Raw genomic sequence first — 18,731 nt, 5'->3', positions numbered from 1 at the left:
GCTGCTGGCTCAGCTAAACAATCACCGAGTCCTGTCTATTCACTTCTTTAGGAGCCCTCCATGTCGGCCACGCCTCTCCACCCCCCTGCCTGCCTTCCTGGGATTCATTGCATGCGCACCACTGAGGAAGGCTTGGGCACAGCGGGGAGAGGATCTGCACCCAGCTGCCCACCCAGAATCATTGTCCTGCCTTGTATTCTTGTCGAGTGGCCCCATGCTAGATCCCCCTTTTTATTTTTTAATTTTTAAAATTTTTTAATTTTTAATTTTTAAAGATTTTATTTATTTGAGAGAGAATGAGTGAGCACAAGCAGGGGTGGAGGGGCAGAGGGAGAGGGAGAAGCAGACTCCCCAATGAGCAGGGAGCCCGATATGGGGCTCGATCCCAGGACCCTGAGATCATGACCTGAGCCCAAAGCAGACTAAACCCACTGAGCCACCCAGGCGCGCTATAGATCACCCTTTTTAAATAAACACTTTTGATTTTAGAATAGTTAAGACTCACAGAAGAGCTGAAGAGAGGGTACAGAGAGTCTCATATGCCCGTACGCGGTGTCCCCTGTCATTGGGATCTTACAGTATCGGGATACGTTTGGCACAATGAATGAACCAGGATCAATGCTTTATTATCGTTCACTCAAGTCCACTCTTTACTCAGACTTCCTCAGCTTTTCTCTAATGCTCTTCTTCTGTTCCAAGATCCCGTGTGGGGGCCCGCATTACATTTAGCTGTCATGTCAAGCTCCTCTTGGCTGTGACGGTTTCTCACACTTTTCTTGTTTTATGACCTTGACAGTGTGGGGAGTACTGGTCAGGGAGTTTGTGGAATATCCCTCAATTTGGGTGTGCCTCATGTTTGCTCATGATTAGACTAGAGTTAGAAGTCAGCGGAGGTGGGGAGGACCACAGAGGAAAGTGCCATTCTATTCACATCTTATCAAGGGTACCGTTAAAAAAAATGGAGTGACACTTGCTAAAGATGGTAAGGCCGACTTCATTCAGGACCACTGTGATAGGTGGAGGGACCACCGCAATGGGATTTTGCAGTGGGGGAGAGATGTTGGCTCAACTCCAAGTACAGCACGGGCAAGTGGGGATTTATAGCCAAGGAGCAGGGTGGGGGTCAGCAGGTGGAAAATGACTCAGAGGGGTAACGGAAGTTGTGGCTAAACTGAGCTAATGGGGTTCTTGCTGAAGGCAGCCAGGGTGATCCGTCATCCCCTGGGGGGTGTAGAGGATGAGGACCGTGATCAGATATGAAGGGTGGGGTGCTGGTCAAACTGAGCAGAGTTCTTGCTAAAACTAGATTTTCCAAGGAAGTGCACAGCTGGGCCTGGAAGATTCAGGAGGCTGACTAAAGTTTGGTCAGGCAAAAGTCTTTGTCAGTACAGCCGTCGACATGACTTATCACCACTGCTGTTCACCTTGGTCACCTGGTTGAGGTCATGTTTGTCAGGTGGCTCCACTGTCCCCTACCTGCTCGCTGTAGTCCCTCTTTGGATTGAAGCCACAATGCACAGCCCACGAGTTAAGGAGTTGGTTGTTATGTTCCACTTCCTTGAGAGTGTGGTACCTGCATCAATTATTTGGAATTTTTCTGCAAGGCACTTTTTACACACCCTGTCTTCTGGAAGTTTCACAGTGGTGATGTTGAAATTATCTCCCATTTTCCAGAAGTGGAAACAGAGACTCAGTGAAGTTAACTCACCTTCCCAGGGCTACCCAGATTTTTTTTTTTTAAGATTTTATTTATCAGAGAGAGAGAGAGAGAGAGAGAACACAAGCGGGGGGAGGGGTGGAAAGAGAGGGAGGAGCAGACTACCCACTGAGCAGGGAGCCTGATGTGGGACTCCAACCCAGGACCTCTGGGATCATGATCTGAGCTGAAGGAAGATGTTTAACCGACTGTGCCATCCAGGAGCCCCAAACAGCCCAGATTTTAAGTGACAGGCTGGGACTTGAACTTGGGTGTTCTCACAATCAGCTCTTCTAAGTCCTAAGTTCTCTCTCTACACTGGCATTTAATCATGCTACTGAAGCTAATTCATCCAGAATTCACTTGACCCCTGGGTCACTTGCGCTCTTCCCTTAGGCAGGCTCTCGGGGGCACTTTGGGGGTCTCTATGGTGAGCCCACCCTTAAAAGGGCTTTGTCGGAGGACTTCAGGAACCAAATCTTATCCCAGAAAGTTGGACTGGGCTCAAACTAGATTTCAGTATGGTGCATATTCTGGTTCTGTTATGTAAGGAAGGCTGTGTGCGTTAGCCTGTCCGTCTACCTATTTATCTATCACTATCTATCTGTCTTACTAAAGAAAAGGAAAGCTCCCCTTGGTTAATTGTCATAGTTTCAAAGAAGTGTTAAAAGAGAAACTGCGGCAAATTAAAAATGTCGAGTTTGAGCAAAAGTTGATTCAAATTGGGCAGCATCCCATCTAGCAGATAGAAAGGCGCTCCAAGGAGTTGTACACAGTAGGAGATTTTTATAGTCAGAGGAGAAATGAAGGGAAGCGGGGAGGAAGAATAAGGAAACTATACAGGGCAAAAAAGTGGGTTGGTTATTGCAAGGTCACTTTCCTTTAGGGGATGCCAGGGGTCTATCAGGCAGATGATCAGGATCACTAGTGCTGATCAGGTGATTCCTGATTGATTGGTTTAAGATTCCATCTCTGGAAAAACCAAACTGTAATTAAGTCTCGGTTTGGTGATTGGGGGCTTAGCATAAGCGACTCCATTTTGGACCTGTTGTCTTGTTTTTAACAGAAGAGAGGTTATATCTGTATATACTTAGAAGCATCTTGTCCATCCTTGATTTCATTGAACGAGGCCATCTGTGTCCTGAGAAAGCCAGTGGGGAGGCGGGCTGGATTTCATGGATTATTGAAAGCTTGTGCCTGTAGTCAGAACAAGTTGGCCACATGTTGGTTTTCCAGAGCTCAACATAATAAGCAGAACAGTTCTGTATAATGGGCTGTTTGCTTTGTGGATTTTCAATATTTCCTCTCCCCGACTGTTCAGAGTGTTCAGGATATAACAGTGCAAAGGACATCCTGCTGCAAATTACGACAGACGCTTTCACATTTTAAAAGAAATGGCTCTAAACGAATTGCAGTTCGTTTCACTCTAAATCTAACTGACAGGTGCTGCAAAGCGTTTCGCTGGGTGACGAACCTAACTGAGATCAAAGGACCCCCCCCACACACACACACACACAGTTGAGAGCAGTTAAGCTGCTCCAGGCTCCTGCCAGCTAGCGTCTTCCCCACCCTGGCACCTTCGATGACAATGGAGGGCCGAGTGAGTAACTGAGTGAAAAAGCACCAGCTGCTGGTTGGAATCCGTGAGTCATTGTGATAGTGGGGTGCACCCGCATGTACCCATTTGTAGCTTGTTTCGGGCGAGGTCATATTAGTCAGTGTTTCTCTCTCAGAAAGCTTCATGGCTCACCTTTTAATTTTTGCCGTGAGTTCAGGAGATGGGCTGAGGTCAATGGTAAGCAGACAACAATGGTTCTAGAAGAATCCGCACCCCACTTTTTGTTGAGAGCGGGCAGCCATGAGGCCTCACCTCCTCTGCCACATCCCAGATCTCATGCGCTACCTGTTGCAGAGTCAGCTGGGGAAGGGGCTTCATGGCTCTGGCATCTCGATGGTGCCGGGGCCCCCCCGGGGGCTGGAGGGGGAGGAGAGGAGGTGATGCTCAGTTAATGACAGAGAGCACCGGAGTGTCCACGAGGCCCCACGCCTGCAGCCTGGCAGTGGGGGTTCCCCAGGAACATCTGTGCACTGGGAAGAACGGGGAGATTTCAGAGGGCTGGATCCCCAGCGTGTAAGGAAGGAGACTGGGCACCCAGCCCCTCCACTGGTGCCCAGGGGAGAGACTCCTGCAGACTGCTTGAACTCTCCAGGGCCTATTAGCTGAGGTCAGCAGGGGCGAGGTTGGGGATGGCAGCTCAGAGAAGGGCCTGGGGGTGCAGGGGCTGGGTGGGTCTGGGTAGCAACATTCCCCACGTTCCTTGCTTCCTGCCTCTGTGTGTGTGTGTGTGTTTGTGTGTGTGTGTAACAGAGAGAAAGAGACAGACAGACAGAGACACGTCTGAGTGGTAACAGCAGGTGACAGCATGAATTGGCATATCCCCTCGCTGTGATGATGACCCTCTCCTAGGGAGCACTGAGAAATGGCTCTGAGGTTCATTTTTAGTTTTGCATCTGTTTGCGTTGGCATCTCCTGCTGGGAACTGACAGCATCCAGGACCTTCCCCCGATCAGCCAGCGTCGCCAGAGGCTCGCTTAGTGCAGTTTCCATATGCCGCCCCCACCACATGCTGGCTCCCCACGGTCCCTCCTTACCCAGTTGACAGACAGTTGAGCTCCCCGGTGGGTGGGCCACAGAGAACCGGAATGAACTGGGGTGGCGCCCTGTGTCTTGTGGTTTCCTGGACGCCGTGAGAATTATTTCTCATGTCTCAGGGGCAGCCTCAGCCACACACACAGATGGGCTGGTCCTGGAGGTTGACCGTGTGGCCGTCCTGGCTCTGGGGAGGCTTCCGGGGCATGCACACTGTTGGTGGAATGGGCTCGATAAACGTGTGTGATTCTCTTTGCAGGGCATGCCACCATCACCAACTACTTGCTGAACTATTTTCCTGGCCTTGACCTTGAGAGGAGGAACGTGTTTGGGTTCACTGCCCTAATGAAAGCTGCCATGCAGGGCCGAACGGAGTGCATCCGAGCCCTGATGCTAGCAGGTTTGTCTCCGCCCATCCTGGGGCAGGGATGGGGGGGGGTCCCCAAGGGTCTTGGGAAATGCCGATCTTGCTCCTTTGGAGAACATGTACTGAGATGCATCAGTTCCATAGAGACGGAGCCTAGTGGATGCAACGAAGAATAGTTTCTTTGAAGGGTGTGGTTGTCATCAACTGAGTTGAAACAGATGGAAAGGAAAGCAAACCCTTCTGGGTGGGGCGGGAGGTCACATTACTGGTCACCCTACAGGAAACCCCTCCTTGCACCCTGATAAACTCTTCCCTCCATCTTAGCTTCCTCCTGCCCATATTTGTTCTTCTTTAGAAATGTGTGTTCTGGCCTTGGCTTTGAGCGGCAAGCCTCTCCTACTGAGGGTGGGCACAGGGATGGGGGTATCTGGGGGTCTCGGCTCCGAGTGAAAGCCTGTCTCATTGAGGGTGAGCACAAGGATGGGGGCATCTGAGGGTCTTGGCTCTGAGTGCAAGCCTGTCCCATTGAGGGTGGACACAGGGATGGCGGTGTGGGCCCAGTAGCCATCCTAGATCCCCACTTGCTGGGGGTTGGAGTCACATGCTGATACAGGATGCAGCAGTTTCCTTTGTGAGTGACATGTCACCGAGTGGAAAGATGGGCACCCCCACCTTGCTGCTTCTTCTTTTTTTTAAAGGAAACTTTTATTTGGGACTAATTTAGATGTATGGAAAGTGACAGAAATAGTACAGAAAGTCCCAGATGGCCCTCACTTGTCTCCTGCATGTTAACATCTTACAGAGGGGCCAGCGCTGGTACATTACTATTAACTGAACTCCAGACATTATTCGGATTTCGCCCATGCATCCATTGCTGTCCCCTTTCCGTTCCAGGATCCCATCCAGGCTCCCACATGTAACTGTCCCGTGTCCCCAGGGTCCTGAGGCCGGGGACAGTTTCTCAGTCTCACCTCCTCATTCCTGACCCGACAGTCTCCATACTGGCCTGTATACAGTGTCCCCAGCCTGTCTGTCATTTTCCTTGTGATTACATTGGGGTTCTAGGATTCACAGCTTGCTTAGATTCTTTTCTCCCACTTCAATCTGAGTGTTTTAGGGGATGCTGGAAGAAAAAGAAATTCAGTAAGTGATGACAGGTTTCAGAGATGAAAACTTTCACAGAAATAAAAAAGAACGTAATTAGATTTAATCCCATTGATTGTGCTTTTGACTCTGACAGTTCATTTTTTAAAGGCAAGATAACAGTTTCAACTGAGTTTAGGCCTTGCCTGTCCTATAGCAACAAGAGGTCGTTCTTCCTAATTAAACGGTGTTTATGATGCTTTTGTGTTTGGGGGAAGCTTCATCTGCTTTTACTACTTCTGGAGCTAGTTATAATTGAGTGTAGGTTTTTAGTAATTTACTCCCCCCCCAACTATGATTGATTGATCGATTGATTTTTAATGTTTCAAGTTTTTATTTAAATTCTAGTTAGTTAACATGTAGTGTAATACTAGTCCCAGGAATAGAATGTAGTGCTTCATCACTTACATACAAAACCCAGAGCTCATCACAAGTGCCCTCCTGAATGCCCCAGGAAAATGCATTACGTTTTCCTTTTACAGTAGATGAGCATGTATGTCTTAAAAGAAAAAAAAAGACTTGTGCGATCAAAGTCCCTCCTGGCTTGGGTGGATACCAATAAGGATACTGGTTGGGATATTTAAAAAATGTGCACAAGTATTTTTAAGTTTTGTTATTTAAATTTAATATATCAATATTTAGAAAAACTAAAGCCTTTAAAGATAATAATGCCTGAATATTTCTTTGGATTGGCATTTCAACAGCGAGTGCATTTGTGTGCGGCTGGGGAAGGTTCCTTGAGAGCTAATCACAGAATGGGCATCCTGTGATCATTTCAAAAGCAAAAGGCACAAACAGTATTACGTTGAATGGTTAGGGTAGAGATGTGCATCTATCTCATCCTCATTTTTTCAAGCGCAAGCATCCTTCTGCACCTGAGTTGAATTTCCGAATTGCAACTTCATTATACTCAATAGGAACAATTTCCTTTTAGAAATGATGGATCATTGAGTTGGATGCCCCCCTAAATGGTTTAGATTTTCCAGTAGTTCATAACATCCAGACACATATCATCTTCTTATTTTACCTTGTCAGGCAGAACGAAGTAACGTTAGAATTATCAAAACTTTGGATTTTCATAAAAATGTAACCAGGTTCCGAAAAGCTGATTTATTGGCTCTTTGGTTTTTGGCTTCCCAAGGAATAATGTCAGCTCTGCTGATAACGCATCACAAATGGGGCTGTGGGTTCTTGTTAATTCAATGGAATATTAATGCCCCGAAGTGACAGGTCTATTTAAATAAGTGGCTCTGAGAAGCCATAACGAGGATGTGATTTTCTCTGAAGAGAAGCAGAGCTCAGTGGAGGTTGGAAGGCTCCAGACTCGCTTAAGAGAGCCGGCTTTTATCCCTGAAGTGTGTGATTGCTGTAGCGTTTGGGAAGCAGACACGTGCAAACAAGATGCTCGCCTCTTCCCGTGATTCTGGGCAACCAAGCAGACTTCTTGGGAGGTGTAGGAGGCTTGTTCAACGAGGGAGAGGCACTCCTGTTGTTGGGCCTGTGGCCATTCTTGTCCCAGGCAAGCCTTGACTATGTGCTTCTGGAAAGCCAAGTGATTTGATATCACTACAGAGGTTTCTTTCTGTTTATAAGGAAAACATGGATTTCCTGTGACCTGAGAATTTGCTGAGTTGGAATAGTTTCAAATGATTATGCAGGGAAAGGGCCAAAAGTCAGGCATTCCATGTCACCGAGGGCAGGGTCTTAGCTTGGGCATTTCGCTTGGCCCGAAAGCAAACCTTGAGAAAAGGACTTGGGGGCAACTAGTTTTTCTGGAAGGGGAGCCAGGAAGCCACGTGAAGGATGGGGAAGGGGGATCCTTGGGCAGCTGGGGGTCAGCCCTGTTGAGACCCTCTGAAAGACCGAGTACAAGATAGCTCGGAAATGCCTTCGGGGGTGGGGCAGGCTGGAAGCAGAAAGCATCTTTCCCACCCCTCAAATCAGGTCTCTTTCCTGAGACCCTGCATCCTGATTTTTCACATCGATTATATCCCAAGTACCCAAGACACAGGCCAGGATGGCACAGGAGGAGACCTGCAGGGACAGGTCCAAAAGGGTCCCGTGAGACCAGAAAGGCCTCTTGGTGGGAGGGGGACCAGTGCTGGGCTTAGAAGGGTAGATAACATGGGGGCTGGCAGAGAAACAGGAAAGGAAGTGACGCACCTCAGGCTCTGCCTGCCTACTGCTAGTCCCCTGACCTGGCCACGACTCTGCAGAGAAAGCTTCTGACGGTGAGTGATGGAAGGTAGTTTGTTTTCCTTTAGCACCTGTTTTAGAACGCTTTCTGCTTCCCGTCACAGACATCCTGACTTGACAGTGGCTGAAAGAAAACAAGCATCTGTTTTGCTCACCTCGCCAGAAGTCTTGAGGTAGGCAGTTACGGTGCAGAGCTGGCCTGAACTCCATGAGGACATCACAGAACTAGGTTCCTTTTTCTGTCCACCCAGCACCCCCTATGACCCCCCCTTCCTCTCCCGCCTGAAACTTGGTCACCAGAACTGTAGGCTTCAGACAGGAAGCAGCACCACCAACCACATAGTCACTTTTATCAGGGTACAAAAGCCTTCTCTTTGGGGCTCGATGACCAGCTGTAAGCGAGGCTAAGAAAAAGGGGAACAGGATTGCAGTTACTGGGTTAGACCAGTAATTCTCAACTGGGTGTTGCCCCCCGCCGACCCCCAGAACATCTGGTAATATCTGGGGACATTTTGGCCTGTCACAACTGTGAAATGCTACTGGCATGTACTGGGTAGAGACAAGGGTTGCCGTTAGAAGTCTTACTAATGCACAGGAGAGCCCCCACACCACATAATGGTCTGGCCCAAAACATCAACAGTCCCGAGTTGGCAAAACCCTGGTTTACACCAGTCATGATGCATTGCCTAGAACTGAGTATGTTGCTGCCTTGAGTAAAACAGAGGACTTTGTGTAGACAACTCATAGCATTCAACATGGCGGCAAATGGATGCACGGGTGGGAGCCCACCTTTTGTCTGCGTGGCTGGAGCCCTGGGTGAAACAGCCTTGGGTAGGGGGTGAGGGTGCCAGTAGTTCATGGGCAGAGGATGCATACAGTGGCCTATCAGAGTTCTCCGTGTTCTCTGAAAGGTTTCTGTATATAGGGTTCATCATTGGTGCTGGCCTTCCATGATTTAATCACACCGTCCAGGCCGTTAATATTGCCCTTACTGATTGCTGAAGGAAGTGGATCCCCAAATCATGGCATGACTCACATCCTTAGGCTGCACTCCTGTCCGCATGGCCTTGTTCTTCAGAATGTGTGCAGTTTCCAAGATCATCTTGAAGAGGCACGAGGAAGGCACAGGAAGAAGTGTGCTACACCGTGGACAGCTGTTCCTTTAGTTTTCCATTAGCTCTTGAAAAATGTCTCTCTCCAGCCGTGTTCATTAAGATTTTAATTTTGCAGTTTGTACCTTTTTAAGTGACATGCAATTAATTAAGGTTTAATGTGTCATCTATTTTTTGCGGTGACATTTTTACTGCCCCCTTTTCATTTTTGTCAGTTTATAAATTGTACTCTGGCTAATGAGTTCCATCCCGATTTCCAGTTCCAAATAATTACCACTCCTCTAGTATGCCTATTTTTTAAATGTGCCCCAGGATGAAGAGCACTATGAGGCAATCTCAGGTGGGCTGGGCCTGCCTGGGCCGGGGGGCCACAGGAGGGGTGCCGGGGCAGGGAGGCTGGTGAGCTGTCCTCACCTCCGTTCAGCACACGCTGAGCTGCCGCCGCACATCAGACACCTGGGTCTGCGTGGGATATAAATGCAGAAGCCTCCGCCAGTCCTGGTCCCTGGGGAGCTCACAGACTAGATAATTGCCCTAGTTCTCCACATTGCTTTGCCAGGGAAAGTATGACTAATGGGACCTGAAATCCTGAATGATTTTTAACTGTATGAGGCTGAGATTGGACCAAGATGAATTGAACAGCAATTCCTTATTAATTTCTCTTATAATACCATGCTGAAATTTATGAACATTTCATCAAGTTGAGTTGAAGTTTAAATTTGCAGTATTAGGAGGGGCCAGTGGGTGGTATGGGGGAGATTTATTAAGGAAGTGACTAGTGTAAGGGAGACTGAGGATGTAGGAGGCAGGGTTCTCCAGAGACGCAGAACCAACAAGAGATATACATTAAGAGATTTCTTTTAAAGAATTGGCTCACGTGATTTTGGGGGTTGGAGAGCCCAAAATTAGTGGGGGCAGGCCATCGGGCTGGAAACTTGGACAGGAGTTAATGCTACAGTCTTGAGGCTGAATTCTTTTTTCTCCCGAAAACTTCAGCTTTTGGTCTAAAGGCCTTCACCTGATTGGACGAGGCCCACCCACATTATTGAGGATCATCTTGGTTCAGTCAACTGATTGTGGGTTCCAACTGCATCTGTGAAATACCTTTACTGTGCACCTAGCTAGATTGGTGTTTGTTTAAATCCCTGGGTACTTTAGTCTGACCATGTTGACACAGACAAGTAAGACAAGTAACTGTCAGAGGAAGCAGTCCTCTCTCTGCAGGGTGGCAGGAAGTGTACAGGGCTGAGACTTTCTCTATTACCATCTTTGAGGCCTCAGGTAGGTCCCTTGGCCACTGTGACTACCATCCATTCTGTAACAAACCTCTATTCAATGCATGCCTCCTACCAGCCAGGGTGAGAAGTGTGAGGAAACGAAAACGAGTAAGATGTGGGCTCTGCCCTGGAAAAGCCCAGGATCTGGTAAAGAGGATAGACCCAGGACCTCCTAACCACCCAGTACAAGAAGTGAAGGACCACACATTTCCTGCAAAATAGGGACCCTCACATTCCTCACAAGAGATCTGTGAGGAAAACATGAGATGATAAGTAAATAGGACACCAGATGCTTTGCAAGTGATTATTCCTTTTAGTATTCTAGAACATTCTAGTAACATCATTGACATGTTCACAGAAAGCCATGAAATCTTATTTCTTTAAAAATCCCATGATTTAGGTGCTGAGTTCAGGCAGTTTTGTTTAGGAAAGGTGGGCCATTAAACGGAGCACTTAAAGGTGGGTTGTGTTGTAATAATGGTACATGCAGTAGTTCACGGTCAGCTGCACGTTCATCCAGGTGGCACAGCTCCAGGTAGTCTGTCACTAGGTTTTGGAAGTTTTACCTTTGATTCATTTCACTCTTTCCTTTCCTGCCATTGGCCGGGAAAGTTCTTGTCGCATTCACCCATTACTGTTTGTGTTTGCGTTTTTTTTTTTTTATTTTCAGGAGCAGATGTCCATGCCAGGGACCCCCGCCGTGGGATGTCGCCCCAGGAGTGGGCCACTTACACCGGACGGTTGGAGGCCGTCCGCCTTATCCAGAGGCTGCTGGAGCGACCCTGCCCGGAACAGTTTGGGGAAAAATACAAACCAGAGCTGCCGCTGCCTCCGGAGGCCGTTCTGAAGCCCTCGGGCTCCAAAAACTGCTTGCAGAGGCTCACCGAGCTTGTGCGGTCCATGCTGACCTCCCGCTCACGCCAGGGCCTGGAGGATGGGGGTGTTCTGGACCACATGGTCAGGATGACCACGAGCCTCTACAGCCCCGCTGTGGCCATCGTCTGCCAGACTGTGTGCCCCGAGAACCCCCCCTGTGTGGGGAAAAGGCGGCTGGCGGTGCAGGAAATCCTGGAGGCTCGGGGGAACCGGGACACGCACGCCCAGGAGAGTGACAAGATCGAGGGCTCTGAGCAGCCGTTCCGGACCTCCCAGGCCGTCGGGGTCTCTAGAGAGGTGGCCCCGAGAGCCAGCCTCCCGTCTCCGCAGCCGCCGGGGGCCCCGCGGAGGACCAGCCTCCTGCCCCTGCAGCTGCTGAGGAGGAGCAGCGTGCGGCCCGGCGTGGTCATCCCCAGGGTGCGCATCAGCAAGGCTCCCGCGCCCACCTTCCAGCCGGAGCGGGCGGCCGCCAAGGGCAGCACCAAGGACAGCACCCACCTGCAGCTCCCCAAGTGGCGGTACAAGGAGGCCAAGGAGGAAAAGAGGAAGGCGGAAGAGGCGGAGAAGCAGCGGGTGGCTGCGGCGGCGAAGAAGGAAAAGCGGGCGCCCTCCTGGAGGAAAAGGACGTGAGGGGTCAGCTGTCTGGAAGCGTGTGCGGTGGGGGAGGGGGCAGCGGGGCTCCGCGCGGAGAAGGATGCGGGTGTGCCTCCCTCCTGCCCTCGCCCCTCCCGCAGCGCTGCACCTCCCTGCACATCCCCGGCAGACAGGCTCCCTCGAACCTGGACCCAGAAGGGCTCCCTGTTTTTTTGCTCAGGCTGCAGCCTTGTGTGAATTGGGCAGGGCACAGGTCGATTCGCCTGAAACCAGTTCCCCTAGCGATCAGTACACCTGGTGGGCAAATTTGCCTCGAAGCCTACCTTTAGAACTTCACTTGAGAAATTTATAAGACCAGTTTATCAAAGGGTCTGAATAATTTTGTATTTTTAATCATGATCAAATTTGCAGCATTTTACTGGTGATGGGGCTGTTTGTATTTAAGACGGTTTTAATACATTTGCCCGAAGACCCTTTGTTTAACATACTGTTTCTGGCAATAATTATTTGTGATATCTCTATGATTTCATACAGAATTTGTCGAAGTCTCCCCTTTCTTGCTGTTTGTCGTTCCTTCTCATTGGACGCGCACATGAGCATTGTATGTTCTTACTGATTTGATTCAGTGATTCTGAATATTTGTTTCTATTTGATGGAGGCATTTCCTTTTCCAGCAAAATGATGACGTGAGACAGGGGAATCAGATTTCCTTGTGTCTTATTTTAAAGTTCTCTTACTTAGACGGTAATAATAATGAAGAAAAACCTGTTGTCAAAGTATGAAACCATGCATAGAGAAGCATGTACTTATTGCTGGAACTAAGTATTTTAAGCAAGGGACTTTAGATAAACTGGATGCAAAGCCTTTAACATATTCAAAAATAGATATGAGAAAAATTTATTATCTAATAAAATGGGGGCAAATGTAATAAATTTTTACTAGAGATACAAAATTAAGTCCTCTGCGCTCTTAGATAAATTGAATTCAGATATCCTTAAAATGTAAAAAAGATGCAAAAGAATAAGGCACCAGAGTGATACAAACCGCTGAGAAGGGGGGTGGGCTAGAAGAACAGGGATTAGAACTGAATATTAAGCAAACTTGTTTTAGGCAAATTCTCCTGGAGTGGGTTGGATGGCTCCCTCCTCCAGACTCAATTCCTGGTGTGGAATTACTTTTATTTTTCCTTGGACTGCCCGTGATGTTCAGTTTATCCTCATGCGGACTTTGTAGAATTTCCAAGATGCGGGGTCTTGGGCAGAGCACGTTATGTGATTTGCCCGGAGCCCTGAGCTCTCAGTGGGAGTTCTGTCCATACTTTTTTTTAATCTCCAAAGCACTGAGAGAGTCTACTGAATCTCTGGCCATCTGGGTTGCAGAGTATCTGTCATATATGCACTCTGACAGCACTTTATTTAAAAATTCTCCTCCTCGGAAGCTGTAGATTTAAAATAGTGGAGACCGATTTGGAAGCTCTTACAACCCTGGATTCGCATGTCAAATCGTGCTCCCTGGCTGGGGTGTGATGAGCGCCTGTCTCATGACGTGGACAGGGATGGCGCTGGCCTCTCCTTAGTCCCTCCCACTTGGCACCGTGAGGCATTGAGCTATCTGGGGTCTCACACTCACCTCTCCAGAAACCTCAATTAATACGCATTGCGCAGCACCAGCCTGATGGGTAGGTGTGATGATAAGTCAGATTTTAATGAGCTCCTCCCTCTTTCCAGAATGGCATAGAGGTCTGGACCCGCTTTTAGCATCACCGACACTGGGTGGCTGCAGGTCACCCTAGTGTCCAAGAGTTGGTATTGGCCAGGTCCCCTTGGATGAGACGAGAGCTGGTCCCCGAGGTGAAGAGAAACACCCCTAGTCTCCCTGACAGTATGACCCGGCATCCTTTGAGATCATTGTCTGGTTTATGTATTTTCATTGCTTTGAATGGCTGGCTGCGTTTTCTCACTGAGGGGTCGCCCTTTGCCGCTTGCTCGCTTCCAGCGTCGGTCAGGGGCAGGGGTGATGATGGGCAGTCACCTCCTCCTGCTCTCCGCATGTCCCCTCAGCTTCGTCACCACATTTCTTCCCTGCCTTCCCCTCTGCCTGCTCTCTTCCTTGCTTGCCTCTCCTTCCTTTGCCTGTTTACTTCGGCAGCTGCGGCTAGCTGCCCTGATCCTCCCTGGCACCACCACCCTGAGGTCTAAAAAGGGCAGAAAAGCAAGGCGATCATGAGAGGCAGTGTGGTGTCCTTGCTGAATTATGTAATGACCTCCACCGACCCAGTGACTGAAGGACAGATTTCCCCAGCTTCTGTGCAGATGGTTTAGGATTTCGGCACAGCCCCCCACACCTTTTATTATTATTATTTTTTAAGATTTATTTATTTATTTTGAGAGAGAGAGAGAAGAGGAGGGACAGAGGGAGAAAATCTTTCAAGCAGACTCCACGCTGAGCAAGGAGCCCGACGGTGGGGCTCGATCCCACAACCCATGAGATCATGACCTGAGCCGAAACGAAGTATCGGATGCTCAACCGACTGAGCCACCCAGCTCCCCCCTTATGCCGCCATTTAAGGGAGGGGGACCTAGTTTGCTCTCCTGACAGATGACAGCATCACTCTGCTGTCGGAGGGAATGGGGGAGCTGGGGTCTGCTTGCTCCCCTGATGTTTATTAACTGTAAATAGTGAATTTCAAGTTGACAGGTACCTTCTCAGGGATTTATATATAAATGTAGTTAGAGGAAAAGATGAAGTATATTTTAATACTTTTACTAAAATGTTCGAGTGAATTATGATTACACTAGACAGAAGAAATATTTCCAAGACGACGTCAATGCTGCTGTCTTCTAGGGAAATGTCCGCCATCTCCCTCAGTTGCGATTTTCTAGTTATTGGAGACCTGGGACTTTGGCAGCTGAAACGGCTCTGGGGTGGACGTGAGGTTACCTCAGCACCTCTCAGTTACCTCTTAGTTACCTCTTGTGGATGTGAACCCTTGTATTTAAAAAAATTCAGCCTGTATGTTAAGTAGTGGTGGTCATGATAACACAGATGGCCATTCACCGATTTTACCTCTAGAACTGGCTCCTCCCCGTCTGCTCCCGGGTGGGCGGAGTGACAGTGACAGTTTCTCGTCCCGGCTTATGTGACTCCAGTGTTCCGTAGTCTCCCCGCTGGGCAGGAGGGAAAAGCTGGGAGAGGTTCGTCTGGAATGACCTCAGCGTTCAGAGCATAAACTCTCCATGTCTTTGGCCACCCTAGAGAAACACAGCCCAGAACATCATGGACCAGAACATCGTTGACCTTCCTTCCTCTCTCCGAGGAAGGAGTATTCCATCACCCGGCAGGCGCCTGGCAGTACCGGGTACCTCAGCCACATGAAGATCAGAAATCGCAGTTCCTTGTCTCAGCTTCAGGCCTTCCTGGGACACCAAGCTCATTCTGCGGAGAAGGACGGAGAGATTGGTGATGTCAGCTGAACACAGGGCTTGTGCGTGCAGAAAGGCCATTGCAGACTGCCTCTCCCCACTTCCTTCCATGCTTTAGGGGGTGAGCAGGTCTCTGGGGATCCCGCATCTGAGTGGGGGCCAGGCGGTTTTGTGTGAAACAGAATCCCATGAGGTGGGGCCAGCCCCCAGTCCCGAAATGGATGCAAAGCCTGTCATCCTTAGGGAAGAATCTGGGGGACCAAGTCATGAAGAAAGGTCTCCCCGAGAATTCAGTAAAGGAGCCAAGACTAAGAAGTGGGCCTGGTTTGTCCCTTGCAGCGTCTGGCAAGAGCCCTACCTCTCCCCCCTTGTCCCCACAACAGTCGGAGAGCAGACTGTCTTTTCCTAATTTCCCGGAAATTCCTTGGAGTTCCAGGCCTGATGTAAGTCAACTGATCCTCTTTCCCCGGGTTCACCTGGAGATCCCTGCTCGCTCATTGCCCATTCTCGTACCACACACGGACGCCCCAGGCTCTGGAGATCCATCACCAACCATTGTAAAGCTTCTGGTCACAGGCTTTTAGGTGACGGAGTGCTCACACTTGTTCTTTTTTACAGCATTCGGGAAAATTCTAACAGGTACCCTGGTATTTGCTCGGGACCCTTTCCGGCCTGTGTGGGTCCCTGGAGGCTGCACGGGCTGTGGGTTCTCCGCACACCAAGTCCGCTGTGTGCGGGGTCCTCGGTTCCTGAACCAACTTGCTGTAGGGGAGGGAAGGTGGAGGGGCCATTGCAACTGGTCCTTAGAGAACAATGAGGTCACGTTTCTGGCAGCAACTGGAACTGGGAAGACAATGGTCACAGTGGGAGTGCTGGTACCCACAAAGTTCTTCCTAAAAGACTGATGGCTGTGTTCCCCGTTTCACACCTTGAAGCATTTAGAACTTGTTTCGTTCGTCTGGGTAACTCTGGAGTCAGCTGCTCATTTCTGGGACCTTGAATTCACATGTTTCTTCATTAACATTTAAAAGAAGAGGCTAAAAAAAAAAAAATTCCTCCTGGAGGTGGTTTTTTGAAGAAAAAAAATTAAAAAAAAAAAAAAAGCAAAAACACCAACCCACCGCCACCTGAACTGATTTGGCTAGTTTTCAATGCCCGGGTTGTGCACACGATCTCCTCACTGTGAGCCGGCCTGTGACAGGCACAGCGCCCCCTGCAGGGCTCTGATGGCCCTTGGCTGCTGGCTGTGCCGAAGCGGACGGGGTGTGCCAAGGTGTGAGCGTGCACACGTGTGGGCATGCACACACACAGATGAACTGAAGGGAGACCAGGCTGTGTGGTCGCAAAGATGACCTCTCCTATGGCTCCCGGGGAAGGTCGGGGGTGACCTGCTTCGATGTGTGTGTTCAGGAGGGTTGGACAGCCCAAGACTCACTGGAAGCACTTTGTCCAATGGGACACGTAACACGGCCAGCGTGTCAGAACCCAGATCTTACCGCGAGGCAGCTATAGGAGCTCCTCGGCGAGGTCCAGTAGCCGATCTGGGGCACCTCTCTGCCTTTGACGTTCATCCTTCACATCGAGAGGCGGAAGCCAGAGACAACTCTGCTTGGGGAGCACCACCGGCCATTCAGCGGCGGCCACGGGGTGGGGGCCTGAATTTCTTGGAATTTGGTGCCAGGTTAGCCGTAGAATCAGCATCTTACCCTGAGGAAGCGCTAGGATTTTCCCAAGTCTGCCCAAGGATTAGGTAGTCTAGTGAAAGCTAACACAGTTGGCTTTTTGAGAGAAATTTATTCATCCTAGTCTGACACCTCTGTCTTGTTTTAAAAGGAAATGTAGGCGAGAAACAAAGATGAAGCTGGGCATTCCGGAGAGAGCAGTGACCTGTGTTGACCTGACACTTTATACTGTTTTGGGAGTTTGCATTGAGGCACTTTAATGCCAGTTTTTGAGCAGATGTTCTAGAAGCTGGTTTGGAACTGTATGACTCTGGAGAACTGGATGCGAACTATATAAGGGTCCTATAAACCTTGCGAGCCTTGGGGGCATCCTGAGGAATGGGAATGAGATCCCCTGCTCAGATGAACAGAAAACGCTCTCCTTGGAATTCTCTTCTTTCAAATCCTTGTCCCGCCTGGCATTTTTGGGGGGCGTCTGAGGGTGTGTATTTTTAATAATAAGAGGACTGAACAGACTTCAGCACGGGAAGCCAGATTGCAAGTTAGGCCACCTCGGTATATAGGCTCTGTTTTCTGAACATAAAGCTATTTTCATTGTTTCTGAAAATGGATATTGTAAAAATGTTGACTCTGGATAGAACTGTGTACATTTCATAGGTTTTTATTTTGACGTGAGTTTTGTTACAGTTTATAAAAGATATTTTCCTATTTAGACCTCAGGGCTACTTCGGGACCTACAAATACATGTGACTCCCAGCAGCTTCAAATTCTTGCTATCCAAAAGGTTAACAATACTCTTTAGGTTAAACAGGATACCTTATTCAGCAGGAAGAATGTGTCCCTTTTAACCTCTGACAAATTCTGTATCTCATATTTAAAAAGTATAGAAGAAAAATAATGTAACCATATGGGGAAATTGTGGCTACAGGATTAAAAATCACTTGTGAAATAAACACTCTCCTGGTACAATGGTGTGGTATTGGAATAAACCAAAGTGTGTATAAATGAGAAAATGAGACAAATACGTCAGTATTTTTAATGTCCCTTACTTTGCTCGAAATAGATGTGCACTTTCTTCTTCTGACACACTTTTACTTTTCAACGGTAAGATTTTTAAATTAATGATTCATCCAGGAATATTTTCACTTATGTTAAAATAATCTTGTTGCAGTTTTCATCTTTTCAGGGGCATCCAGTTTTGCTTTGTCTGTATTCTTTTTTTTAGATTTTATCTATTTATTTAACAGAGAGAGAGAGAGAGAGCACAAGCAGGAGAAGCGGCAGGCAGAGGGAGAAGCAGACTCTCAGCTGAGCAGGGGGCCTGATGCGGGGCTCGATCCCAGGACCCCGGGATCATGACCTGAGCCAAAGGCAGACCGTTGACTGACTGAGCCACACACATCTCTCTGTGCATTCTTTACCTAACTGGTACAATGTAAATGTTGTTCTGGAGTTTCTTTATTTAAAACATGTCCTTGAAAAGCTTAAATCAAAGAACTCTAAAATTAACTTCATTTTCTTTTAATGGCTAAAAAAGTAATGCACACACTCAGAAAAAATAAACCAAACTCTGTAAAAGGGTCTCAGTTGACAAGCAACTGACCCTCCCCTGGGGCAGTCCCTCCGACCAATTATTTATGCATCCTTCTGGAAATAGGTTTTAAATGTTTTCTTCCCTTTGTGTGTTATACAAACGAGATCCCGGTGTACGCACGG

At 48.6% G+C, this 18,731-nt stretch overlaps 1 protein-coding gene across 1 annotated transcript in view; it reads left to right on the top strand.

The window, feature by feature from the left end:
• ANKRD33B (ankyrin repeat domain 33B) overlaps positions 1-17,184 on the top strand; it is a 72,279-nt gene extending 55,095 nt beyond the window's left edge. The window contains exons 3-5 of the mRNA XM_021702524.1: positions 4,606-4,746; positions 11,112-11,950; positions 17,167-17,184. Of these exons, the coding sequence (XP_021558199.1) occupies positions 4,606-4,746; positions 11,112-11,947 (977 nt within the window). The 3' untranslated portion in view covers positions 11,948-11,950; positions 17,167-17,184. The remainder of the gene's footprint in view (positions 1-4,605; positions 4,747-11,111; positions 11,951-17,166) is intronic.
• Positions 17,185-18,731: the final 1,547 nt, after the last annotated feature.

This window comes from Neomonachus schauinslandi, chromosome 7 (assembly GCF_002201575.2).
Source record: "Neomonachus schauinslandi chromosome 7, ASM220157v2, whole genome shotgun sequence".
Lineage (NCBI taxonomy): Eukaryota > Metazoa > Chordata > Mammalia > Carnivora > Phocidae > Neomonachus > Neomonachus schauinslandi.
The sequence above is the reverse complement of the archived record's forward strand: the minus strand, read 5'-3'. Positions and strand labels throughout refer to the sequence as shown.